General features: G+C 39.8%; 1 protein-coding gene across 3 annotated transcripts in view; it reads right to left on the reverse strand.

Moving 5' to 3' along the window:
• GPCPD1 (glycerophosphocholine phosphodiesterase 1) overlaps positions 1-26,949 on the reverse strand; it is a 41,466-nt gene extending 14,517 nt beyond the window's left edge. The window contains exons 1-12 of one of the 3 annotated variants that reach the window (XM_069852926.1): positions 26,733-26,948; positions 19,403-19,488; positions 17,080-17,164; positions 16,135-16,219; positions 9,727-9,802; positions 7,868-7,909; positions 6,471-6,594; positions 4,684-4,930; positions 3,434-3,596; positions 3,212-3,344; positions 2,927-2,981; positions 938-1,030 (exon numbers count right to left, since the gene is read on the reverse strand). In XM_069852926.1, coding sequence (XP_069709027.1) covers positions 938-1,030; positions 2,927-2,981; positions 3,212-3,344; positions 3,434-3,596; positions 4,684-4,930; positions 6,471-6,594; positions 7,868-7,909; positions 9,727-9,802; positions 16,135-16,219; positions 17,080-17,164; positions 19,403-19,451 — 1,152 coding nt within the window. In that variant the 5' untranslated portion in view covers positions 19,452-19,488; positions 26,733-26,948. Of the gene's footprint in view, positions 1-937; positions 1,031-2,926; positions 2,982-3,211; positions 3,345-3,433; positions 3,597-4,683; positions 4,931-6,470; positions 6,595-7,867; positions 7,910-9,726; positions 9,803-16,134; positions 16,220-17,079; positions 17,165-19,402; positions 19,489-22,803; positions 22,889-26,732 lie in introns of those variants that run through there. The other 2 variants (XM_069852927.1, XM_069852928.1) reach the window with 2 other exon arrangements.
• Positions 26,950-27,990: the final 1,041 nt, after the last annotated feature.

The following is a 27,990-nucleotide window of genomic DNA, read 5'->3' on the forward strand; positions in this document are numbered from 1 at the left end:
CTCTGGACTCTCTCCAGAGCCTCAACATCCTTCTTGTGGTGAGGGGCCCAGAACTGAACACAGTATTCGAGGAGCGGTCTCACCAGTGCCGAGTACAGAGGGAGGATAACCTCCCTGGACCTGCTGGTCACGCCGTTTCTGATACAAGCCAAGATGCCATTGGCCTTCTTGGCCACCTGGGCACACTGCTGGCTCATGTTCAGTCCCCTGTCAACCAACACCCCCAGGTCCCTCTCCTCCAGGCAGCTTTCTAGACAGACTCCTCCCAGTCTGTAGCACTGCACAGGGTTGTTGTGCCCCAAGTGCAGGACCCGGCATTTGGCCTTGTTAAACCTCATGCCATTGGACTCTGCCCAGCGGCCCAGCCTGTTCAGATCCCTTTGCAGAGCCTCCCGACCCTCCAGCAGATCGACACTTCCACCCAGCTTAGTGTCATCCGCAAACTTGCTAAGGGTGCATTCGATGCCTTCATCCAGGTCATTGATGAAGACATTGAACAGGGCTGGACCCAGCACTGAGCCCTGGGGAACCCCACTTGTCACTGGCAAGAAAAAGTCACGCTGTGAGTCACACAAACTCTCTCTCAGAACAGAAACAACCAGAAGTTCTTATTCTGACAGTCTAAGAGACCCAGAGGCGCTACTGAAAGGAGTTGTCTGCATTCTTCATCCAAAGCATAAAAAAACCCAAACCACTCAAAAATAACTGCAATGTATGCTTAAAGAGCCTCAAAACCATACATCTGAAATGCTGTTGCTGCAACATCAAAAAGGAAAAGTTTAACTTTCTTGCTCTACTTTATACACGCAATAATGCTGCATATTTATTCCCATTCCATCCCTTGATTCCCAAGTATTAGTTCCATAAAAAGCCTGGCACTCTTGTTTGTGGAATGGTCACATTTAAAGATACATACAGGTATCATCATTATCTTTACCTTTTTCATGGCCATGCAACACGTGAGATCGTGGTATACAATAGGAACATGATCTTTAGAAAGATGTACATCAAATTCCACATATGCTGCTCCCTACAAAACATTGAAAAACACACAAAACAAAACAAATGCATTAACTATTTATGCACAAGGACTACACTACTGCAGACAAGTTGCTGAGTATTCACAGGTCCTGGACATCAAGAAGCTGAATGCAGCTGGCTGTTACCAGACAAATTATACTGAAACAATTGACTGGGAACGAAAAATGCAGTTCTGACATATATATATAACTTGCTTAAACTTGTAAGCCCTCTAATAACATCCAAGTATTATATACTTTATTTCAGACAAAGGCTAGGATGATGTTTTTAAACACAGATGCCTTTGCAGCGCTCTTTCTCCCTCCTCCCCATGGCCTCACCAAGAGGCAAGTGATTGCTACGAACTGGCAAAGCTTTAGGGAGATAGTCCATATACCAAGGAGCTTCTGAAATCACTAGTGACTAATGCTGTAGCAGTGGTGCTACAGTAAGTGCAAGCGCAGAAACAGTGACATCCAGTATTTTCCTATTCTTTTCAACTGTACTTTCTGTTAAGATTAAACAGGAAGAAAGATCAAACAAGAGCTCTGATTACAAACTTTTAAAAGAGGGAGGGTCAGGAGAAAAAATAAAAAGAAATCCACTTTTTTTTTTTTAACTTATTTTTATCTGTCTGTAAATTCTTCCTTTGAAAAACCTCTAAGAAAAACATCCATCAAATTATCATGCCGACTCGCATACTCTTTTGTTCAGTACAGAAAGGGTTTCTTTCCAGCCCTTTCCTCAGTAGGAATATTTGTAGAGCTGTGGCTTTCAGCATTTTCATCTACAGAGAGTTAAAATGACTTTTCTGGTGACGCTGACGATGACTTCACAGTAAATTTCCGCCTCCATGCATATTACTTGCAGGTTTTTTAAAAAGCTGTCTATGAACCTGCTGTGTCCACTCAGAAATTAAGAACTATTGTTCAAAACGAGTGCTTAGTAGCTGCAGTTTTCTTTTGCTCTGCAGTGAGTGCGTGCTTCACAAACTGTGTTCAAATTATACTCTTGACTCCCAAACGAGAGAAAGCTTTCAGCTGTGACTCTTGGGCAGTACAGTACTCCAGAATCATTAGCAAATAAGCATAATACTCCAGATTCTGCTCCCATCCCTTTAACAACTTCAAAAGATGTTTGGTAAGAATCAACTTTAGTGAAGAAGTACTTGAAAAGGCTTAGTAACCCTACAAGCTAAGCAGCTGATGATCTCATAGCAGCATCTTTATGTGACTGTGGTCACAGCTCTTTATTGTGAGAACAGGAGCTAAATAAGGAACCTCTAAGCACGCTTCTGACTTCAGCCACTCTGCTACAGCATCTCCCTAGATTGTCTAGATCAATCTCATGAGAGATGGCTTCAGTGAGAGATTATTGGAAGGAGTAAAAGCGACTACCTCAATCACAGAATTTAAGCATCTGAAGCTACTATCTCTCAAATTGGAAGTCTCATCTTCTGATTCCAAGTTTTTGTCATAGCAAGCACCGAAACAAAGGATTATTCTACCAGCTCAGCTCCTAAGTCTCTTTTCTGGATACTAATTTCAGGTACTCAGTAGTCTCTGAATGAGACCATAGCCACCTGAGAGTATGCTGACAGATTCTAGCAGATCCAGAATTAATTTGTTCCAAATTATTCCAACCCTGTCTCTGCAGCGTTTACAGCATCTGCCTGTATTAGAACACCACAATATACTGGGTAGAAGTTTTGGGGTTTTTTTGAGAAACCTAAGAATGAGAGTAATATAGCTATTACTTCCCCTCCTATCTCTCAGGGAATTTCCATGGTGATTTGATGTAATTTTATATCAGTGCAATTAGCATTCATCATACTGAATTATGGAAATTAAGTGTACAAGCCAAGCTAATCTACAGGTACTACGCACATGCAAATTTGTGTACATACGTGACTAGCAGCATTCCTCAGAGAGGCAATAGTGTTCTCTTGAACCTTAGCAAGTCTGAAATAAGAGCAAAAAGTTTTGTTAGACTCAGCATGGTACAAGAGTCCATTGAAAGAACAGAAATACAAGTCAGAAGTCTGTTTTACAGAAGATGCACATTTAATATTGAAGTGACTTAAATGATTATGAGTTGTAGCTTTTATTTTAAATCATCTGCTTTCTCAGTTAATGTCAGTGTAACTAAACATACTGCCCCCCCCCCCAGATTAAAATGCAAGTGAACTTACTTAGCTGTTGTTGTAGAATTTCCTGCTCCCCTGTGTCCAACATCTAGAGTTGTTCTTGGTTTCCAATACTTCGCATATGAAGCCCTCATATCACAAGTGTATCCCTGGATCGGCTTAATGATTATGTAGTCCACTACAAGAAAAATAACAAATGTTTCATGTGTCAATAGACAGCGGATGCCTTCAGGTAAAGGTATCTACACTTGTTTACATCAACTGTACCTCTAACTTTTCCAATTGTCTTCCTTGGATTTCTGCTCATAATAGCAAGTGTAAGAATTCCAGCACTCTTTCCGAGTTCTGCAATTGTGGATGACAGGAGGCACGCAGAACCTACGTGACCTGGGAGCACATCGCCTTGTACTACCTTCTCACTTAAATCTTCCTAAAAACAAACGAAAAAAAATCCAAAACACCTACTGTTATACATAGGCGAGAATTCTGAACAAATTCTTTTTTCTTGATCCTCAGGAAGATATATGCAGGCACTAATGTAACAGAAATTTCTTGTGTGTTACAGAAAACACTAATTTCAGGCTAAAAATTGTTTAGTTTAACCGTGTGTTGCAAATTACCATCAGGAATACGAAGTCGTTGATAAATACCTACAAAACTTAAGTATGTTTGTCTTTGAACACTCTTGGATTTGATAAGCTTTTCAGATCAAAACTGCATGTATGAAACAGTCTGTCTTCTAAAAAGCTGAAGACATAACAAAGCTGACCTGGTATAATATATGTGCTTAAAATATATGGTTAAAATAACTTTCTATTCATTTGCAGGAAAGGAGGGCAACTAAGACACAGAACATGCACTTGACTGTGGTCAAGTTCAGGAACCATGCAGCCACTTTACAATTATGAACTGAAGTGATCTTGCTTTAGATCAAAAGGAGAATGCTCAAAACTTTCTTCTGCATTAAGTGCATGAAGAAACAAGAGTTGTTTTCTTTTAAAAAGGACACTGAATATTAAGACCTTTCAGGGGAAAAAAAACCCCACAAAGACTGCACAATAACAGATGCAGTACTGAAAATCCAAAAATAACCAGTTTTAAGTTGCACTAGTCAGTTCAGAGAAGTCTCTCTTATAACAAAACTTAAGATCAAACAATTGTAACATAACTAGTTCACATGCACATTGTTTGGATTCAAGGATAGGCAAAACTTAGTTCTGATAAAGGATTAAAACCAAGCCAACATAACTACATGCAGTACTGCACACTAAGATTTGAGTCTAATTTGTATTGACTTTAAATAAGCAGAAACTGCAAAACTTTCTGCACCACATCAAGAAGACTCAGAGAACCTTATTGCAAAATAGGGCAGTAGCCAATAACCCAATAACTTGTTTACGCAAGTCCAGAAGACCACAACTATCGCCTAGTAGCTCTATCCCAACAGTAGAATCTTCATGGCAACTGACCAACTCTCACAGGTAGACTGGAATTGCTTCTTAGTGGTAGAGACATACCTCAAAGAAATCGAAGATTAATTCCAAATTATCAGGCTCCATGGTTTGTATTGTGTATTCTATCCATCGGTCTGGCTGCAAGGCATAACCACAGTCTGGCTGAGTGTGTCGACATTTATATTCATTGTTACTTATTAATGAGAACTCCACAGTGTTTGCCATTTTCTGAGGAACAGTAGGAGATGTTTTTTCTTGGCCCTCTTCATCATCCTCATCTTCCTCTAGGCCTTCTATAGTCAATTTTACTCTATTAAACCACAAATACAAAATAAATGGTTATGTCACGGGAGTGTCTTTGAGAACATGGAAGAACTAGACAGAAGCTCGAGCTAAAGTTCATACAACGCAAGAATTCTTCTCAACACCATCACCTACAGGACAGCACTCTGCAGTGGGCCCTTGCAAGAGTCAGGGTTTGCAGCTTTTTCTCTAAGTCTTATTTTAGTGAGATTTAAGTGCTGGAACTTAAAATAAATAATAAAACTGGAACTTGAGCAAATGTGAAAATTATACAAGCTGTTTGAGAAGCAGCACTCCACCAGACTAACAATTTAGGCTGACAAATAGCCTTCCTCCACAGACACCCATAAGGGAACTCCTGCTCTCCTATTTCCCCATTGGTAAGAACAGCACAAAGTGAACATACTACCAAAGACTGCTACTGTAAAAAAGCACTTTTGCTGAGGATTGTTAGTAGTAACAATCATTATGCATTCAGAGATGTGTCAGGTTTCAGTTAAGGAAGAGAGGCTTTTATACATCTCTACTCTTTTTCATTGCTTCACTCAAAAATACTAAAAGATGCAGAAAACAAGCCTACACGACACACAATGGTATGTGCTGGGATAAAGTTCGGTAACCATACAGCCCCAAAAAAATGCATGCAGGAAGAAAAGGTGCTGGGGGCAAGGAGAGCAGAGGAGAGAAGAGCAAGGTCTAGATCCCACAAATTCAAAGGGGGAAGGAGATCAAAAACCTGTGACACAGACCTCAAACCATCAGGATCAAGATACATACTTCTGTCAGTTAACTGTATGGATTTAATAATGCCTGCTTTTTGAGACATGTCTGCAGATAGAACCATTAAACTGATCTAAATGACAAGAGATGTGATTAGAGAATGCTATTATCTCTACCATCCACACTGACTGGAAATCTGCAACACCAGTGGAGAATTAACTGTATAGTAAATGAAGAAGCCTCTTTACTCTGGTAAGGAGAAGAAGTAGTAATAAAACACTAGCAGCCTTCTCCCTTTCCTTTCCCCCAACCTTCACTTCCATTCTCTTTTGAAGAGGTTCAGAAAGAAAAAGAAGAAAACGCTCTGAAAGTAACAGTAGAGAACTACTTAACACTACAGTTCCAGCCAAGAATCAGAGAACACCAAGTCAAGTATGCAATAAGTACTTGTGAAAGACATCTGTCACATAGTGCTTAACTTGTGCTATTGCATCTGCTTTATACATATTGAATAGTGTAACTACCACAAAGGCAAGAACTGAGAAGCAGTGAAACTGGCATAGTTTTGTTGAACTGTTTGTCTTCCTTTTTTGAAACAGAAGATATTCTTACAACACTACATTAACAATAAAAAGGTAACTGAAGCACACCACTGAATGTTATTGCCATACTTTGTAAAAGTGCTTAAACACCTCAAAATTGACCTGATACTACACCCCTGTTAGCAACCCAAAATCAATTTGAAGGTTACTTTAAGTAAAAAAAGAACCATCAATACTGACAATTAACATGAGATAAATTGCAAACTGAAATGAGCAGCCTCTTACCTAAATCTTGATGTTTTAAATTTCTTCTTAGATATCAACACAGGTGGTTTCTCAGAATAATGCAGCCGTAATCTTATTTCTGTTTGACATGTCAGCCACCCAGCATCCACAGTTTCAATACCATCTATCAAAAAGTAAAGGAAAAGTCGAAGACGCTTTTAATAACTCATTTTCTAAAGGGAGTTCTAGACACCTTAATATACAAACAATAAATACAGTTCCTCTGACACCATCTTACAGACAATCCTCTTTATCACCAGCCATATTCAACAGTATTTCCAGAGCGACTGTTCAGTGCATCCGTTCACTCATCTTTTCTGAAATGCACAGAATAGACAACAGATACTGCAGTTGTTTGCTGGCTTTTAAGGGGATTAAATAGGAATGATGATCCTCACCAATGTCATGTGTAAACTGACTGCAAGAGAGCACTAAATGTTCCAGTGTTAATTTTATTTATGGTACCAAGGGCTAAAGTTAAAGTCTCCAAAGAGAGAAGTAACATTCCCTTGCCCTGGGTTTTCTCGATATATGTATAACACTGACAGAAACTCTGAAGATCCACATGCAACTCGAGTCTCCCTGTTTTTATTGAGATTCAGGTGTCAAATATCATAACACCAGTAAAATAGTGTAAGTTTGCAGGACGAGATATAGCGACAGATATGATGGGGAAACAAAGCACAGAGGAAAATCCTCCACCTCACTACTAGAACAAAGAAAGCCTGCAAACAGGACAGTCAAAAAGCACAAGTTGCCAGACCAGGTTCTGAAGCAGACTCCATAGTTTTGAAGAACTAGCACAACTTATCATTTGATAAAGACATGTAGGAAAATGGGAAAGCTTTAAGACAAGATGTGAAAGACGTGACAAAGAGTTACTTCAGGCACCAAGGGACTGAGCATTAAGTGAGAGGTGGGTTAGAACTGCCACAAATGCAATGTGCACACACCAAAACATGACATTTGAGCTCATGAGAGATTTGGGCAGTTTACATGCCTAACTGAAGAGGCAGATTGCGTACATTCAGCATAAGTGGTAATATTTTTCTAGGCAGGAAGAGATTTTTCTTAAAACCTAGCCTTAGAAAAAGTAGTCCATTCTGTACTATCAAAAATCACAGGCTCGTGATCTAAAGTTTGCAAATTTCAACCTTTAACAGCAGCACGCTGACAGTATTTCAACTCTTCCTACCAATCTTATTACTACTAGGAGCCTGAGTGTGACATATTCAAATGCTGGATACAAAAACAATCATATAAGCAGAGGAAACAAACCCTTACAAGCAATTCCTGTCAAAACAAACTTAATAATCCAAATAGTTTTCAACTACTGCAGCCAATCTTGTTAAATTTAGACACGCGCTAAAGAGTATAGGTCAATATATCTCACTTACTACGGATTCCAAAGTATCCATCGTCAATAGTAATTTCATTTTCTAGAATTAAAAGGAAGGGAAAATAATGAAAAACTAATTAGTATTCACAATTTAAAGAATCATTGCCAAGTTAAATTAATTCTACTTTCCTACTTCACTTCTAAAAAGTATATCTAATAATAAAGTAGGAAAACTGAAACAAAGAATAAGCATGTTTATTGTAACCTTCTAAAAAGCTTTTTCCCAATGTATGCTTTTTCTTATTTCTGCAAGAAAAAACATTCAACACACAAAATGATGCAAGATGTTTTCCCTGAAGTAATCTGAACTGAGAAAAGCTGAGGGTTGTGTAACTTCCTAGTTTGCTGCTGTGTTTTGTTGATAATATCTACATCCTACTAGCATCTAAGAAGCTTTTCTTGTTAGTTTCAAAGACATTCAAGTTTCTTGCCAACATATAAAGAAATCTTTCCACCTGTACATTTATAGATAAAGCTTCTAAATCAAGATAGTCACAATTAAAATGCTTATTCTGCTTACATGAAAGAAACCAACCTAGGATGAAATACTCAAAACACTCATTTCACACTTACTTTTATCCTTATGCTCCCCAAAGTTTTAGTGATTGAAATCTTAAGGCACTAAGTAGATTCACCATCATTAACAGATTTACAGTGTAAAGCAAACTGAAGTTTCTCAGAACATAAAATCTTAGAGAATTTTGTCTCTATATCCATTAATCCCATTTTCATGTATGAAGAATCATAGGCCTGTCTTCAATTTTTAACAAGCACAAGAAACAGTTTCAGATCATAACGACCAAGTTTTGCTGCACTTTCTTAAAGACTGCTTATTAAGCACCGAGTATCACCTAGTGGGGAATCCTCACAGTTTGAAATTAAGTTATCCAAATTTAGAGATAAAGTCTAGGACCCTAACAGAGGGTAGGCTGCATCCCTGATCAGTTACTGACAAATACAGAAATGAAGCACTTAATTAATTCAATTGAAAACTTTCAAAAAAAAAAAAAAAGGTGGGTGGAGAGGGAGATAGCATGATCACAGTGCTATTAATAATCAACAAACAGTTTCTTTAATATCAGCTTCTGTCTGAAAGACACATTCTTTCAGTGCATCAAGGGGTACTTAATAGATGTAAACCCTTAAGTATGGAGGAAATAACATTTTTCATATCCTAGGAAAGACAGTGCATAAAACATGCCATCCCATAGCAGCATAAGAAATCTAAATTACACGCTACATTCAGAAGTTATTTCAGTCACTCTTAGAAAGTAAATTTTCCCCATTCAGAAAAGCAATAGGAACTTGTATACAAGTCTGCATGCCACCTTTTCTTCCAGCAAAATACATTTCTGCTAAATTGCAAGTAAATAATGCCATTCATGTCTGTATTTACTTAAATAATTTTTATGTATTTAATAAATTTTAAAAATAAAAAAAATACTTAAATCCATTTACTTAAAGAAGCCTCATTAAGAATTTTTACTTTAAAATTTTACTAATGAAATAAAAATATCAGTGACTTCCCCCCTCCCCACACTTTCTCTGAAAAAATAATATGGATCCTTAGTCTCAAAGAATTAAACTTACAGAAAATAATTACCATTCCAGATTTATAAAAAAAAACAACCCACATCATCTTAAGGAAAGCAGCAAAGAATTTCACATCCACTCTTTTTAAGCCACTTATATATTTTTTGAGAGTAAGGCCCATGTTGTGCAAAGAAAGTTTCTCACCCAACACATTAACAAATTTAAGTATTTTAAAATTATGAGTTATCAATCCCTCTAAACCGATGTGCAGCATATTAGCAATCTTATGCATATGCCTCAAACAGATGCAGTTGATGCCCATACCTAAAGGGGTAATTGATCTTGGTTGTAGATGAGTCTCCCACGTGTGAACTATGACTTCGCAGGGACCATCGATAGTCTGTAATTTAAAAGTTAAATGTCTGCAATAATTTCTTTTGTTATATCTGCTTTTCTACCTATGATGCTGTTTGGGATGGTTGTGAACTAAACTTACAGACTTAAGAAAGAAAAAGAAGATGGAGGAGCAGGAGGGAGAGGGAGAGAAGAGCGAGAATATGAAAGAGAGAAAGAACACAGATCAAGTTCATTTTGTATCCCTGCAATGCTGATGGTGCTGTCTGAAGCACCAGGTCACACTTTGTATGGCAAAACTTGTGACAAAGTTAGACAAGGTGGAGATGTTACATGGAATTGTTAAATCTTCACTTCTTACAGCTACTGGCCCGGACTACTTTAGTCTCCTTGTTACAGCAAAACCAAAGTGTTCCCAGACTCATTAAGTGGGCTTTCTTTTTTTTCACATATCCCACATCTTTGATTCAAAACAAGATTCAGCATCTACTCATGCAGTTATCAGTTGCAGGGGTGGCTTCTCACTCAAAATTTCCTGGGCTAATCCAAAGTCTACAAAACACAGTTATTTCAGATGTGGCATAGAAAAGCATCTAATTAAAACATAAATAATCAGAACTTTGCTGCCTCAGAAGGAAAGACACACTGATACTGTACAATTGGCCAGCAGTGAAGCTTCCTGCAGTCCATTCCCTTTGAAAGAGAATAAGTAAGATCCTTCCACCAAAAAATTACTGCCCCTCTAAATCCTGTATTTGTTGACAAACATAGCCAAGACTATGATAGCTTATCAGAACAGATTTCCTCTTTCGTAACAATATAACTTGGAAACTGCTTTTGAGGTTACAGCTTTTTGGTAACCACTGGTGAACAACCAAAACAACACGCCCGATTCCCGGCACCATCCCCCTAAGAAGCTGCTAGTTCCCCTGAGCATCGCACGGTTGTTACTATCAGTCACAGGAATCGCTGCCAAACAGCTGCAGAGTTTGTCATTTTGGTTGGTTTGGGCCTACGTAACTCTCATTTCCACAAAAGACTTGCTGCTATGCCAGAGTCACCTAAGCTTCAATGCCAACTTGTCACAGCACCTCAGGTTCTTGTTTAAATAGACTTCAGATCAGCAGGGACATCCAGACAAGCGTCACACTCGGCAGTGCAATTACACAGCACCACAATGCTTTGTCATCTCAGGGTCAACTGAATGAACTCTTTAGCAGCAGATGGGATTTCTTTACATATATCAAACATATTTAATCTACTCTGCTTTGGATGACTTAACAGCAAATGCCAAATATTTCAAAAGTGCTCAGTAAGACAGGTTTACTGAGTCTCAGCTCAAAGCAACTCAATTTTTCCTAATGAATTCAGATGTGCCTATACTTAAGAGTCACGTCAGAATAAAATACATGCACTTAAAGTTATGCTTTAAAGCTAGAACACTTATTTCTATATAGAAATATAAACAAAATTATACTATTACTTTCAGTTTATTCGTTTTACAGAGCAGTTTTAATTCCCATCCTCTCACTGCTGCCACAATGATCACTCTATGGACTTCCAGAAAAGTAAATAATGGTAAGTTTCTTCCCCTTCTTTCACAGTACATCCATACTTGCACATCACAATCTCTCTTTCCAAAGCCAAAACCTGTGTTTGCCAGCAGGGAGGCTACCATTTCCTAAAGCCATGCAGGCCTACAAGCTCTCCAACAGCAACTCCCACAAACACATACAGTACTTGGAGCTTGTCAGCCTGGGGAACGCAAGCCTGTCCTAACACAGATTAAGTTGTTTTCTTCAAGAGGGCAGCAAATATTTCCCTTGTAGAAACTGCCAAGGGATTATATTAAAATACCAATACCTGTTTATTTCTTACACTACTATAATTGTACATTTTAATTCTAGGTTCTAAAATTAGGAATGAGAATTTGAGTAACTATATGCCGACAACAAGCACAACACAATACATCCAGCAAAATTTTATCCCCTGAAAGGAAGAGTACAGTGAGCTGATTATCCATTTCATCTCAGGAACCCTCAACACTTTCCATACTAAGAAGAGCCAAGCAAAGCTACCTGGAAGGAAAGGGCACTGAATTGGAGAGGAGGCACAGCCATGACTGAAAGCCCTCTCAGTCCCTGCTCAGACAGTTGGGGTCTAGTGCAGCCAAAATGTTTTAATTACACGTAACAGAAGTCATTGTTACAATGAAGTTAAAATACTGATGTAATTTCAGTGGCATGTACTGACCACGTGTGAACAACAGTCCTGTTCAGATCTGCCTGTAGCAGTAGTTAATTATGTGTCATCAATATTCATAGCACAGTAACATTATCTAAAAAGTCAGCTTCTCTTAGGACAGTCTTAAAAGGGAACCTATCCAAATGTCACATCAAGCACCCCAGTGTGCAGCACACATTTAATGAGTGGCACTACATGGCACGGATCCCCTTTCCACTGACACAGAGAAGTGTTTCTTTGAAAGCAAACACATAAAAATTATGTTGCTTGATTTATACTTAGTTGAACATCTGCTGCAATTTTAAAGCTCTTGAAGGAGATTCAAGAACTTTCTAAAAAAATCAAGTTCTCTTACATTGTCAGAAGCCATAGGGTGCCCTGGTAGTCATCAGACACTTCTGACATGAAGGGTATAATGTCTGCGTAGCATAATGCTCCAGAGGTTCCAAGTAGTCTGATGTACACTCTGCATGAAATACTTGGGTGCTCAGTACAATTAAAAACGAGAGCACTTCTGTGCATGTTTAAATGATTATTTAGGAGGCCAATTCCAAAATTCCTGATCCAAGGCAACACAACAGAGCAGGCATTAGGAAAAAAAATACAATCTTACAACAACCACATATAATGATGTTTATCCAACTGCATTTTACTTCTTAAAACTGTACCAAGGATACTGATCTTCACGAACATAAAACAGCTAAATGAATTAGACTGAACTGCTGATGCTGGATTTCTGACTAAAATCTCTCTGGATTTGTGTACCATCTAAAAGAATAATTAAGCACAAAACCAACCAAAGCCATTCAGCCATTGTAACTAACTTTGCAAGGAAACAGTATAAGTCACCTGCAAGGAAGTCCTGGGCTAAAATAGACTTCATAGCTCTAGTATTTCTGCTACAGGTTTAACACACAAGCTCCTACCTCAGCTCAGTCACAGCAGAGGTGTTCCTTTGTTATTATCAGGTCAACCACAGGTTATTAGTCTAGCCAAAGCTATTCTACGGCACAATGAATTACTGAGCCTAGACCCAAGTGTCACATTCATTACTATATTCCAGGCTCTAAGTGGATTTGATTCATTTGTGTTTAAGAAAAATAAACTTGAACCTCATCCGAAACCTCTAAAATTAAGCAATGTTCTCACAATTGTGAAAAATGTTCACGAATCCAGTTTTAGATGTCCTGCTACATGTACAGATAGGTTAGTTATTTCACACCTTCCTTTAAGAAATATCCCTGAACTTGCATACTTATTTACTACTGGAAAAACAAATACAGAGCACAACTTAACAGAATAAGCTATGTGGTTACCTTACTAAGGTTTTCAAATACACATCATGCAAACAATACATATCAAAGCATTAATCCAAAACACATGATATGCACAAGACTTAAATGCCAGACAAAGCTTGTGGTGTGTCGTTATTGCCCAGCAAACAGCAGGTACGCGAAAAATAAAACACAGAAAGATCCTCACAGTAAGGTAACTGGCACTGGGTTATATTTAAGACAAGAACAAACCTGGAGCAAAATAGTTTAAATTACTGTCTCATTTCATCAAATGAATGTATTCACTTTTCTTTTAAAACGCTTAAGATGACTCTTAGAATAACATTGTTTACAACTAGTAAAAGCTCTTAATATGCAGGAGTCAAGATTTGCACCAATTCTGTAGTATAATATTCTTTCATATACATTGATTGATTTATTTTCCTACAAATATTCTATACATTTCAATATATTAAGTGTAAGAAAAAACTCTCAACTCTACTTATGTAACCACTATCATGTTAACACAAATGCTTCAGTGCAAACAAATCAAACTTCCCATCACACTGTACGATCCCTCAAGCAAAACAATTCTACAGGGACCAAGTGATGACTTATTATTTCATATTTTAAAGAGAGGTGGGAAAAACACTTTTCATTTTTTTCCTCCAAAATGCATATTATTACCCCCAGCTTTGCCATCATGTCCCACTCAAGCTTCTTCAAAGATGCAGCTGATATAGAAGGAAAGGCAACAGTGACTCCAGCTGCATCTCTCTTCAGCATGACTTCATTACGTGGTGTCAAATTCATATACCCAGACTTTAACATCTATTTAAGTTATCCTACTGCAGATCATGACACAAAACTGCACTGATATGAAGTTAACAGTGTCTGAGGAATCATGTATCACGAGGCTATCAAATTCAGATTAATCACATGCAATGCCTAATAAAAACCCCAAAACTGAAACATAAATATTCAGAATAATTTAACTTAGAAATACCTTTTCCAGATCAGAGCTATTAATCCTAAGCTCCTCCTATGATGTTTCATTTGCAGTACACTGTGCATTATATTCCCATTAGAATAAAGATACTCTGCTTTTTCATTGTTCTTCAAAAGACTTACAAGAGGAGGAAGAAAACATTGTAGCTGGAATTCTTTATTTCTTATAATATAGTCTTTTGAAGGAAAGTCCTGTGCATTTAACAGCTACAGGCTAGAGACCACTAAGTGGATAACCACATACCCTAGCACTTCACATACTTTGTTTTTCAGGGCGGTTTCTTTTTGCCTTTGTTTTACATACAGTAGCTCTTTATGCTGGTATTCCATAAAATTTATACTTACCTTGACGGACTCTGCATCACACGGTACATAAAGCGTGCACGATACAGAGCACCTACTTAAAGAAACACACTCACCAATACACATCGTAAACTTTTTCAAATGTTAAAACAGAAATTGTGTTGTCTACGAGCACACTTTCTGCCACATTTTTTCTGTGCTTTTTCCACCGCTGCTTACATTTTAAACTTATGGGCACTTGCAAAAAATATGAGAGTCCCCTCAAAGCTGCTAGGTTGTAAGAACCCATCTACTTTTGGCATTGGCTTAACTCCAGAAAAAGAAATCTATTACTTGCCTTCCCTTCCTTTGCCTCAGACTAACGTTTTAAACATCAGTTTCAGATTAGACTATCTCACATACTGCAACGAAAAAACAGAATGCAGTCTGTTTCATAGAGTGTTTCATTTAATATCCATATCCTTCACTGAAATGATACCTCTGTCAAATATTTTTTCAGTGAAAGAAAGGCCAGTCCTGCTGGCAAAAACTTAAATGCAATTGACAGTAATTTAAAATATTTAAAAGACATCGACCAGATAATTCTGTAACTCCTTTGCACATTTAGCTATAGCCTTTGTATTCCCAATTTCAATGAAGAACAAAAGCCCAGGGTGAACAGTTACAGGATATTAATAGAGTAAGAAAGACACTGAAGATAGCTTTAAACGGGTTATTTCTTACAGTCGTTAGCTGCTTTTCTTAGTAACACATAAAGAGTAACTGCTTATTTTCCTGTGGTCCAACTTCTTTCTGGATTCAATCTCATCCCTAGTCGGAAGAACTTTCCCCTTACCCTAGTATGATTTCTTCATACCAGTATACTGCCACATACATTCAACTCGCATGCAACTTTGACATCAATACCCATAAATACACACCTGTGCCTGTCTCTTGTGCTCCCTCCCCAGCCCCAGTCATGCAAATACCAATATACAAATCTACAGGAAACACTGAGACGCTTCATTCCGTGTTTTACCTTTTCACTCCAAGAGACTAACGTGTGAAACATGCAGCACAAAAGCTAGTCTCGTGCTTCACCAAAAAATCTCCAGTCATTTTAAAACTGTAGTAGATTAGGCAAATCTAAATACACCTGCTCACACTAAGCATTTTTCTCATTCTATCGCTTGCTTCGAAGAGATCCTTGCCCTGCTGAAGTCCATACTCATACTGAGCATAGAAGTTGTTACAGCTCCACTATAACTAATGAGAACCTCACCGTATCATTTAAGCTGTATAATAATGTCAGGCATTTCAGTATTTTTAACACATTAACACTGGTAAAATAGAGAAAAGATAAAAGTAATTCATGTTAACAGCATATGGTCATGCGTTTCCCAAAGTGAATTGCTTGTACTTCCAGAACTATTTTAATGTTTCATATGTTGCAATTTATTTCTAAGAACTCAAGTTTAATTCAGAAAACCCTTTTTACATCAAATAAGGGATTTTTTTTTTATTTTTCACTGAGGATGAGCCAACTTAAAACAGAAAAGGTTGTACATACCTTAGGTTCTAGGAAGTATCCTTTAAAATACCGATACCAAACAGGAACTCCTCGAGGAAGCTCTACAGCAGCTTTCCATAATTGTCTGTGGGGAAAAAAAAACAACAAACCCCACACCAGTTTCAAAATACAGCCTAAAAGCCACCTCAGACAAGCATCTGTCCTAAGAAATATTCTAAAATAAAGTTCAGTGCAAGAAAAGTTTTTACAAGGTAGTTTAGCCAAATACGCACAAAGCATAGTAAATATTTAGTACTAAAATTGTACTTTCTAATCTGCAGATCTGAAGTGCTCTAACGTGGCAAGAATTCTCATCCTCATTTAACAGATGGTGAAAACATGATGAAATAATTCAGGGACTCGAAGATCACACAAGCCACCGACAGAATAATAAACACATCCTGTGAGCCCCATTTTCCTGCATCAAACAGCGACAAGCAGAGCACCACTTCAAGAAACACTGAACTCTGCTGCTGCTTTTAAACTTTCTTCATGTATGTTCACGTTTACATACAACACGAACCACCTGAAGAGTTTTAATGCACCTCTCACTTTAGTCCGCTCCCATGTCTTTATAGCCACAACCGCTTGTATAGGTTAAAAGAAAAGCAAATACTATAAATATCTCCTATAACTTGCTGCATAGTTATGGGACTGATTTATGCACAGCAGTTTCTTATTCAAAATGCCTACTACTGAACTATGGATGTATGCCAGCCACAACGGTAAAAGCATCATCTGGAACAGAGAAGCATATGCAAGTTAAACATTTTCTTTGACACGTTCCTAAGCATTCAAACTGTTCAAGGGCAACACAAGAAATTCAGAAGAGTTTAACTAACAGTACATGCAGCTCAATAGCTTAAAAACCTCAAAGCCAGAATAAATTTGTTGCTCCAGAACCCCAGCTACTTTGTTATCAAAAAACAAAAAAATCCAACTTACCGATCGTCAGTTTGGAGAACCACTGCAACTTGTGGATTCCAATTCCCTAAAGCACTGCAGCTCCCACATATTGCAAAAACCTCCCCTAAAATAAAACCCAAACAGAAAAATCCCACGATCATCATTACTCAAGTCTACATATAGTTACTAAGTATTGCCTACAAGGTAAAACCTTCAAGTACTTTAAAGGTATATACCAGATTCATCCATTATAACTCCCTCCTTTCGATTCAGAAATCAGCATTTTCTTCACCATCCTAAGGATCTTGCAAAGAGATTAAAAATAGCAACATTTTGTACATCTTTGTGTACACGCCGGCCAACCTCTGGAGTGCCATCTAAATTACATTCCTGTTAGTAGCAAATAGCTAGAATAGGCTTCTGGGCTTCTGTTTTTAAACAAACACGTGTGAATGGTCAGTGAATGCTTATCACTCAGCAAAGCACAATACACAAAAGGCATCATTTAAATAAGATGCACAGTCATCCCTAAACTCACTGCAACAATTACACTGCAAAGCTGAATCAGGATCTGTATTGTAAAACACTGCTTAAATTATCCCAGGAAAGGCATGAGTTAAACGTACGATAAACAGGAACTGTGTTTTCAAAGGCAATTCTAAACTCAGCCTACATCAATCACAGAATCATAGAATCACTAGGTTGGAAAGGACTCACTGGATCATCGAGTCCAACCATTCCCATCAATCACTAAACCATGGCCCTCAGCACCTCATCCACACAATGTATCACACACATCAACATACCAGACTTCATCTAGAATCCATCAGGCTTAATTCTAGAAGTGGTTTGGCTAGAGGGAGTGCACAAAGGCATCACTTCTATGCTGGTGATGCCCTCCTATCTTGCCAGTTAGGCTCTGACATCTACAAAAAGCCATGGTGATGAGGACACAGGAAGCATCTTAACGCTCATGATGAGGATTCTTGTCTCATCAACTAACCACTAACCATGGTGATCTGACAAAATCAGTACATGACACTTCTAAATAAAATGGAAATTTTGCTGTCTGTAGAACAACTGACAGCTCTGAAAACCTACTCTTTTCTTTCACAAGACTGCATCTCGCTACTGCTGCATCTCAAACCTCTTCAACCCAGTCAAAACCAACAGTATCAATACAGTCATAAGCAAAAGCAAACCTTCTGTGTGTCACCTCTTTATGCTATACGGACATAAGTACTTCCAGGTAATTCTTTGTCAAAAGCCTCTGAGACAGGAACTAGTTCTCCCTAATCCTAATTTTTCCTCAAGAAATTACAAATACAAGAAAGTGTCACACGTGCAAGTCAATTTCGCTAGTGACAGTGCCACCACAACAGTGGACGCAACATTGAACAGGGCAAAAAGAGCAGAGTTTGCAATATTCCATTATACACTATAGTGTCACTTGATCGAAGGTCAATTTATTCTTTAATTTTAGATTTCTCCAGAACACTATAAAAACACCACTCCTTAGTAAAGGCCTCACGTCCACATTATGTGTCAATGTCTGGTTCCAAAATTCTCAATTAAATGGGAGAAACTCAGGAGAGGTCTAACATAGGGCAGATGTCAAAACTTTTAAAATGTTTTAATAATATTTTTTCCGCCCAACTACAGCAGACATTTAACCCATCTGGTATTTGTCCATAACAGGAATTTTGCCAGTCTGTACACGCTCCCAACATTCAAATGGTTCTGTTCGGCAACTACCAATTACTTCTTTCCTGACTATCCTGCAGAATGACTAGATGAAGATCAAAGTAATGAGCACAATTTAACACTAAATCTTGCTGGTTTACATGATCTGACACCTTACATTCCTCACTTAGGTTATGGAAGTTATTTTCCACATTTTTGCACAGACAGAATACTAAATTAAGCTGCAAATTCTTTCTATCCTCTATCTCCCAGTAGAGGTCACATCTTGTTATGGAGAACTTTCAGCAGGGATGCAGAGAGAATAAAACACGGAACATGCCTGACTAGCATGGTCCAGAACGTAAATACTCATTTCTGTGGAATAAAAAGTTACTAGAGACACAAAGCTGATTTTAAAACAATCACATCCATTTCAGTTATCATCAAATCTCTAGCTCGTGATTAAACTGTTGCTTGAAGAAAATGGTAAAAAATAATTCCCAAATTGCTTTTTCAAATTCTTACATGAAATTTATTAATGTATGTACAATGACTTATCATTCCGACATTTGACCTGACACGTTCTTTCACTTCTGAGGAAAACAGAGAAGACAGCCTTTAAACATTCAGTTTTCTTCTAGTCACACCATACAAAAAGGAGAAAGCATGATTTGGGTACCTGGTGCTGATGGTCCTCTTACTTCAAAAGTGACTCGAGAAGAAGTCATACTTGCAGAACTTCTGTCTCAGGATAGCTGTAATCTCCTGTGGTGGGAGGAAAAAAGATACATATTAGGAACAATACACTACATCTGTTGCTGCTCTAAGTAAGAGAAGAACAAATCCCATGTCTTACAGGGAAACTGGCACTAGTGATGTTATTGTCAGAGTGAGAAGTAAAAACAGAAAGCTCATTAAACCCAGCAGAAGCCCCAGAAAACAGTACCCAGCTGCAGAAGACACTGCTGCAACACTGGCACGAGAAAAAGGTTACTAAATCAAACACCACACTCAAGTATCACTATCACGCAGCATTTGTTAGTGTTAAGGTGACATTTTCCAAAAATCTCTGCTTTAACTAACACTGCTCACAAAGAGATCAATGGAAGTTGTAAGACATTTAAGATTATGACCTTTGGTGAGCAGTAACTTCTCTCCCTGTGCTATTCTTCAGCATTCTTTTTAAAACACAAGAAAGGTTTCATAGACAAGGGCTACCACCTTGAAGAAAAAGGGGAAGAACCCATGACAGATGACAGGTCTCTGCTGTCATTTTTTCTTAAGTGTCACTTATTTCTGACACAGTCTTCTCCTGTTATCATGGACTCTGCTTCTCCTGCCAATACTTCCAGCCCTTCCCATGGAGCACCAGCACAGAGAAGCACCAAGCAGCCCTCAAAACATCAGAGCAGGAAGGGACTGCCTACAGCCTTTGCAGATAGGACCGTAGTTAAGATTGACTCTGCTTCAATTTTCTATTCTCTAACACGCTATAAGTTGATGGAGAAAGCTGGCAGAATCTCATTCTCACAATACAGTAAAAACACTATTGATGTAAAATATACTGTTATATTCTTTCTGAAAGTAGTAAAGTTCAAGTCTGGATGTTGCTAGACTGTCATCACTCAAGTGTATTCCTTTGGACACTGGATGCAACAGAATCATACCAATTACATGCAGAATTAACTTTGGAATGCTCTCAACTAATCAATTTCTATCACTGTGGGTTTTATTTTTTTTTAAACCAAGCAAATGTTTTTATTGCTATTTTTTAACAGGACAAAAGCACTTTATTTCTGCAGTCCTTTAGTAACAGCTTTAATAGTATGAATAAGAAGAACTAACAGCATTAGAAAAAAAAAAAATCTATCTTTTACTAGCTCTATTACAAGCCCTTGCCTCCAGCGGGCACAGCGCAGTTTAACAGATACAGTGAAAGCAAGAAAAACTAAAGAAAGTCAGATACAAAGGCAAGGCAGGGAACAACCTCATAATCAATCCTCGCTCCTTCCAGGCAATCAGAAAGTTAGTTATGGTCTGAAGTTTAAGCACCTATGATTTTCCTTCTGGATCATCTCTTTCCTCCTCTCAATCTATTCATTTTCTAACTACTGCTGCTGCCTTTACATTCCTTTTTCTCCTCCTTTACTTCCTTCGCTCCATACCAAAGAAGATGACTTCTCAGGGGCAAAATAAGAGCAAGAATACAGTAGCAACATAGATGTTTCTGGTCACATATTTGAATTCTGCATGTAATCTTCTACAAGTAGCATTTCTGTAAATAATAAAACCCCAAAGTACTGAAGCACGCATAATAAACACGAATTCCACGAAGGATACACCCTTAGTCATGTGTGTGTCATTAGGCGGTCTGTATGTTAACAGTGACACATTCCAGCATTTATTTTTAGAGGTTGTTTATAAACACAGAAGCACAGCATGTTTCAGTGCTGAAACTGAAACTGGACTTACGAAACTGGTCCAGTCAGATGCAAACATCCCAGGTTAAAGCAGTGAATATAAGCTATAGCGTGCATTTATGATGACACTGAACAGTTCAGGGCCAACCGTGTCCACTGAGTGTCCTTGCTTGGGCACCTTTTAACTGAAAAGGCAGAGGAGCCAAAGGGAAGGTGAAATGGGCAAAAACGCCTTCCCAAAGACAGCAAAGCAGGTGAATGACAGCTGAAGCTGGAACCCAGCTCCCCAAAGCAAGAAACCAAAAAAATAAACAACAAAAAACCTGTTTCCAAAGCCCATACAACATGACTCAAAAATAAACTCACTAAAAACCATCATGTCCCTCTTACTCCAAATTAACTACCCATCCGTTCTTAGACAAAAATCTGAAATCCTGTCAAGTCTATAATGCTTTCAGGTACACAGAATTTTTACAGGATGGGCTACCTGCAAGGGGCTTTTCTAAACCACCTAGCAAAAACATACTACTTTTACATAAAACAGCAGCCAACTGTAAGGAGATTTTGATAAACAGACTTTGTACAGTTGCCAAAATTCTGCTCAAAAGCCATTTTATCTCACAAACCTACTCAACCCGCCCCAGGGATGTATACTCCTGTTTACAGCACCAAACACATGCATGATTTTTCTAGCAGATTGCAGCTATAGGTATTCACATTCACGTTTAGGTCAAAGTATTCTCATTTTGAAGAAAAGTCTTTTCTAGCAGAGCACTGAATGTAAACACATAGCAAGGAAAAAAAAGATCTGCTTTTTGTTGAAGAATCAAGCCTATACTGTATATTATGCTACACTTACACGGCACTCAGTACTTTAAAGACTTGATAAACAAATGCTTTATTTAGGCGGAAAAAGCATAAATTTAGCTGTCTAGTTACTGATCACTCCCGAGAAGAGGGAGCAATTTAATTCCCAGAGGGAAATGGCAAGAAACCCTAAACAATCCTCTGACCAGTAGGTGTCAGGCGATCTTTTAAGCTCTATACTCCTACCTTCTCATTTTCAACGCTGCCTTACAGAAGAAGCTGACAAAGAATAACCAAATCTTTTCTGCTCCCTGCACCTGTGATGATCGGCTGTTTGGGAGAATGTAAAGAATCCTCACAGGTGAAATGAAACTAGTTATAACAGTTATATTTTTAATGTTAAAAATGTTATTTGCTTTCTCAACAGCAAATATTAACAAAGGTAACCGAGCAGATTTACAACCTAGAAGTCCTTGTGCGATGACTATTTTTAAACAACCTCTGGGTTCAAAAGTATTAAAGCTGAATTCATATTTGCTGCTACTATATGCATCCAAATGTTAGCCTGGGGTGCAACAATTGCCCTTATCATATGTTCCACTTCTCCCTTCGGTCAGCTTTTATGGACTGCGACAACATGCAAGCAAGCAGCGAACACCTGAATCTCTCATTTCCTCATGGGAGAAAGAGGTCCCACCCAGGCAGACAAACACACAATGGTATCAGCACTCACAAGAAAGTGTTTCTCTACCTAAAGATTCTTGCTTTTACAACAGAAACATGTTCTCTCCCCCACCCTGTCACAGTTCAAGTCTCTCTCACGCTCTCTTCCTTTTGTAAAGTGAACCCTTACCTTTCATAACCTCTGGAGGCTTCCCAAGGAGACGGTGAGTGCACAGCAGCAGCACTTCGAGTCCTGGGGCTCACTATATACAACAGGCTCTCTGCAAGGCCTCCAGAGGAGGGGCAGGATCAACAGCTTAGTAGGCAGGGTCATGTGCGATATTCCTTCCCCCGCCACAAACCAAAGCTGTCCTCATGGTTTCAGACAGGAAGCAAAGCAACTGGGAATCACGCAGTTTCAGAATCCCCTTGCTTGCCTTCATACACCCAAAAGAAAGGCAACAAAGATTTCAAGCATAGTATCCTGCTGACTGAAGACAAGAGGAAAAAATGTACTCTTTGTTCTAATATTGCCTGTAAAGCCTTCCTTTCAGAATTTTCTCCTCATGGGCAGCTGAGTACAAGAGCAAAAAGAGTTAATTTAATTCCCTAAATAACATGGAATCCAAACTCTCCCCTCCTGCTACTAGAAGGGCATTTCTAGAAGATGCAGGCAAATAGCGATGGACCCCTAAAGGAACGTGGAAGAAAAGACATTCCAGACCATCCCTCTCTCAAAACAGAATCAACTATTAATGTATCACAAATATCATAGCTTTCCTCTAAAACGAGGCAGCAACATTCATTAAGGATAGGGAAGAGTAAGATAATTTTTGATTGCAGTCAAAATATACCAGAAGATGGAAATAGTTAAATAATTCCAAGCTAGATGTTCATTTGAGCCTTCTGGCTCCCAGGTCTGGTGGTATACAAACACCCCTCATAACCCTTCAGATTTAGTAGATTATTTCCACCACCCCTACCTAATGTTCTTAACCTTTCCAACATATTTCAAGAGAGATTTTTAATAGCAACTTAAATAGGTTTGCAAGGCTCTGACTTCCAACATTCTAAGGACAACATCTGAGACAGGCTTGAAGTACAAGACAATCATTTTTTTCTACTGCAGAGGCTTACAAGTCTGAAGGCCTTCAACTTTCATGTTGTTGTACAGACAGAAAACTTTCAAAATCAGGCAGGAAACACTTCAGGCAACAATATTAAGATAGAAATGAATGAGAACCTGACTATCAACTGTGAGTTGGCTGTAAGGGCTGCAGAGTGGCTGGCTACACTTAACACGAAAAGGCAAAATAATCATTGACATGTCACGGGGAAAGAGAGGGGAGACAGAGACCAAACCTCAGAAAGTTCTGCTATCTAAGTTGGGGGGCGGGGAGCTGAAGGCAAGATTTCTCTAATCAAAGGAGAAGCAAAATGCTGCTCTTCCAGTACACAAGGGGAATCCAAAGTTTTCTAAGTTCAGTCACCTCCAGGATATATCTAATGGGGCGTGAACCAAACCAATCTCATTTAAGCTCCTAGAAGTTAAATGATCCCAATCAAGATCTTGATCCTTTGCATGGACTTAGTCCATTGAGGATAATCGGTATTTGGCAGCATACTGATGAGAAAGCCAAAAAGCAGCATACTTACACTGAAATACACCGTTACATTTCCCCCCTGACCCTCCAAAAAGCCCCCAAACCCTATCTAATAAACTATTAGAAGAAATTTCTGATCAAAACCATCAACCCAAAACTCTCCTGGGTAATATTATATTTAAGGACGACTGGATAATACACATCACAGATCCTTCAATGAGGGTAAAATACAATATAAAACAAACATGTTTTTAATGGGGGTATTTTTTTAAGATACACAAGTATATAATTTTTGATAGTCAAATATTAGACAGACTATAACAATAAAACGCAGTTATCTAGGTGCCATGATATTTCTGTGAGGCATTTCAATACTTTCAAACACCTGGTTCTTAATGCAAGAATGTTTTTAACTACTTTACTACTGACTTTGTTTAATTATCTGTAGAAAAATAAAGACCATCTGTGCACAAACAGGCTGCTTCATACCGTTAGCACACATTTCATCACAGACCACAGTGCAGACTGCTGGTACAGCAAAAAGTAAACATATGCTTAATTATTTCAAAATATCACTCTATTGTTTTTTGCATATAAAGATCAAAAGACAAGAACTAGAAGGCTCTGCAGCCTTTTGCCTTTTGTTTTGTGGATTTTAAGCAGACATTCACCACCTTAGAAGTACAGACTCATGAGCCCTGTCAAAACCAAGGAGAGGTCCAACTCCAGCCTGAAGCAGGGGAAAGGTGCCACCATCCCAGCCAAGGAATTCGTCACAGGGAGCGCACGCCGGCAGGAGCGGAGGCAGCTGCAGGGCAGCGCAGCCTCCCCACAACACTACTGCACACCGGAGGAGAAGGTACTGTGCTTGTATTTTACCTGCTTGAAAGCTGTACTATATGCAGCAATAGAAATTCACCACGCGACAGATCTGAACAAAGATGAGATATGGGCCAAATCACACAAAACTGCTGGTTTAAGACACAGCTTTGTCTTTTTAGTCACAGAATTAAACACTCCGGCGTAAAAATATCAACTTGTGCTACTTCAAACTATACCCTTAACATTTAAATTATAGCTATTCAAATCCAACTAAATTTGTAGTATTAGCATATTTTGTTGCTTGTGGTTGGTCCTAACAACGCATCAGAATATCATGAAGTGCATCTAAAATAACTAATTAGGTATGCAATAAAATTAAGTAACAACAGTTGACAACACTTGGATGTTTGAGCAAGGTCAAAGGATATGCTTGCCGGGACGTTCACTCTGAAAACTGGAGAATTTTTAGAAACAACATTATCACATTAACTTCATTCTCACCCAACCAGAAGGTTCTTCCTGCCCCCCTTTTTTCCTCCTGCACTTTGACTGGATAAGGAAGGACGGCCACAAAGTCAGCAGCTCTCTCATACTGCATTGCAGTACTAACACTGGACAGAAAACAAACTTGCATACAAGATTTGGGCACGCTGTTCTCATTCAACAGCAGGAATTTTACAGGTAGGGCTATGCTTGCCCTTAGAAGCAAAGCCCAGGTACCATACCATCCCATTAGCATCTAGCAATAGAGAAAGATATCCTTGAGGTGTTATTTTCAGTATCAATTTAGCAGCCTGTTTATAAGGCCAAAACACGTAATCAAACACGAGATCCCCATCTATAATATCAATTCACCCATAGCGCACCTGCTTTGTTTTAATTAAGAGGAACTTGATGGGTTTCAGCATTTCTTAAATACCTGTCCAGGTAGCAGACTGCCCTGTGTTAGCTATGTCACAGCAGGTTTGTAGATGAAGTTCTTGGAAAAGACAGGAAATGGCTGGGACCTTTTCCCAAGTAAACCAGAACTGCCTCGGTTCGATTTCTTCTCGCTGAAGTTAAGGTGTGACTGATGAGATCGTATCCAAGTAGTAATTTAGTTCTTTGCGATCACACCAAGACCTCCTCACTTCGAAATAACACAGACAAACAACACATCCCATGCTCCCCACGGCTCTCAGTCCTCAATACAACAAAGAACTTTTTCAAAGCCTGATTCCATTTCATAGAGGAGCTACTACTGACAGAAAAATCATAATCTTACTGCAGAGCAACCTACTTTTACTAATGGCTAAATTATCATTTTATTGAGAAACAACCTAGCTCACTAATGGATAAATCATCATTTAACTGAGAAGCAATCTAGTTCACTAATATAATCATCACTTGCCTGAGAAGCAACCTAGTTCACTAACAGATAAATTATCATTTAACTAAGATGCAACCTACTCTACTAATAAATTCTCATTTTATTGAGAAGCAACCTACTTTACTTAAACAGCTGAATTACGTGGCAGCGCAGAGGAGCAGCTCCTGCTGAAGACAAACAGCGTTCCCGTTTGGTTTTTTTAAAAAAAATTTCCAGTTATTTTACAGGCCACAACAGTAGAAGAGTAAATATATATTAAAAACTATAAGAAAAACAGCTTTTGTGATAGAAAACAATTTTAAGACAAAAATTAATCCCGCTTACCAACCGTTCGAGTCAACCATAAACATTTAAAGCATCCAGAGGGCACCCTGCAGCGCGCCCCAGCGATTTAGCAGGATCCTCGCCTCCAGCCGAGGTGCCGCTCGCACACGGGCACAGCGGGAGGGCGGCCCGGCCGGGGAGCGCACAGCGAAGCCGCCCTGGCGTCCTCCCCCGGCGCTCTCTCCCCACCGGCCGAGCAGCGGCTCCCGCGGCGCCGGTGCGGCCTCGGCGGAGACAAAGGGCGGCGGCGGCGGCGCCGCCCAGCCCCGCCGGGCCCCGCGCCCGCCCCGCCTCCCGCGCGGCCCAGGGGCGGCGGACGCGCCCCGCAACCGGTTCCAGCCGCCCCCGGCCGCCCCGCCAGGAGGGAGCGGCCCCACGCGTCCCGCCCCCGGCACGCGCGTCACGCCCGGCCCCGCCCCGCCCCCGCGGCAGCCAATGAGAACGCGCCGCGGGGAGGGGCGGGGGGAGCAGCGGCTGTTCCTCGACAGCCCCTGTGCCCGGGTTTCCGCCCTCTCCGTGCGGCCGGAGACCGGCTCCAGCCGGGGAGCTCCGCCCCGCCTTTACCGCTGCGGCCAATGACGAGCGAGCACGGGGCGCCGGGGGCGCCGCGCCGGTTCCTAGAAAGCGAGGCGGGGGGGAGGCCGAAGGGGCGGGGCTAGAAAACGAGGGGGCGGGGTTAAAGGGGAGACGGGCCCGGGGGTGAAGGGAATGGGTTTAGTGACGGAAGGGGCGGGGTTTAGCTGCTGAGGGGGCGGGGCTGTGAAGCAAAGGGGCGGGGTTTGTGTGAGGGGGCGGGGCTTCCGTGCCACGGGGCGGGGTTGTGGCTGAGGGGGCGGGGCTTATTGCTGAGGGAGTTCATGGCTGAGGGGGTGGGATTTATCATAGAATCATAGAATCACCTGGTTGGAAAAGACCCACTGGATCATCGAGCCCAACCATTCCCATCAATCACTAACCTATGTCCCTCAGCACCTCGTCCACCCATCCCTTAAACCCCTCCAGAGAAGGGGACTCAACCCCCTCCCTAGGCAGCCTCTGGCAGGGACCAATCACCCTTTCTGGGAAAGATTTCATCGTGATGTCCAGCCTGACCCTCCCCTGGTGGAGCTTGAGGCCATTCCCACTCGTCCTGTCCCCCATCCCTTGGGAGAAGAGCCCAGCTCCCTCCTCTCCACAACCTCCTTTCAGAGAGTTGGAGAGAGCAATGAGGTCTCCCCTCAGCCTCCTCTTCTCCAGGCTAAACACCCCAAGGGCCTTC

Source organism: Phaenicophaeus curvirostris, chromosome 2 (genome assembly GCF_032191515.1).
Source record: "Phaenicophaeus curvirostris isolate KB17595 chromosome 2, BPBGC_Pcur_1.0, whole genome shotgun sequence".
Taxonomy (NCBI): domain Eukaryota; kingdom Metazoa; phylum Chordata; class Aves; order Cuculiformes; family Cuculidae; genus Phaenicophaeus; species Phaenicophaeus curvirostris.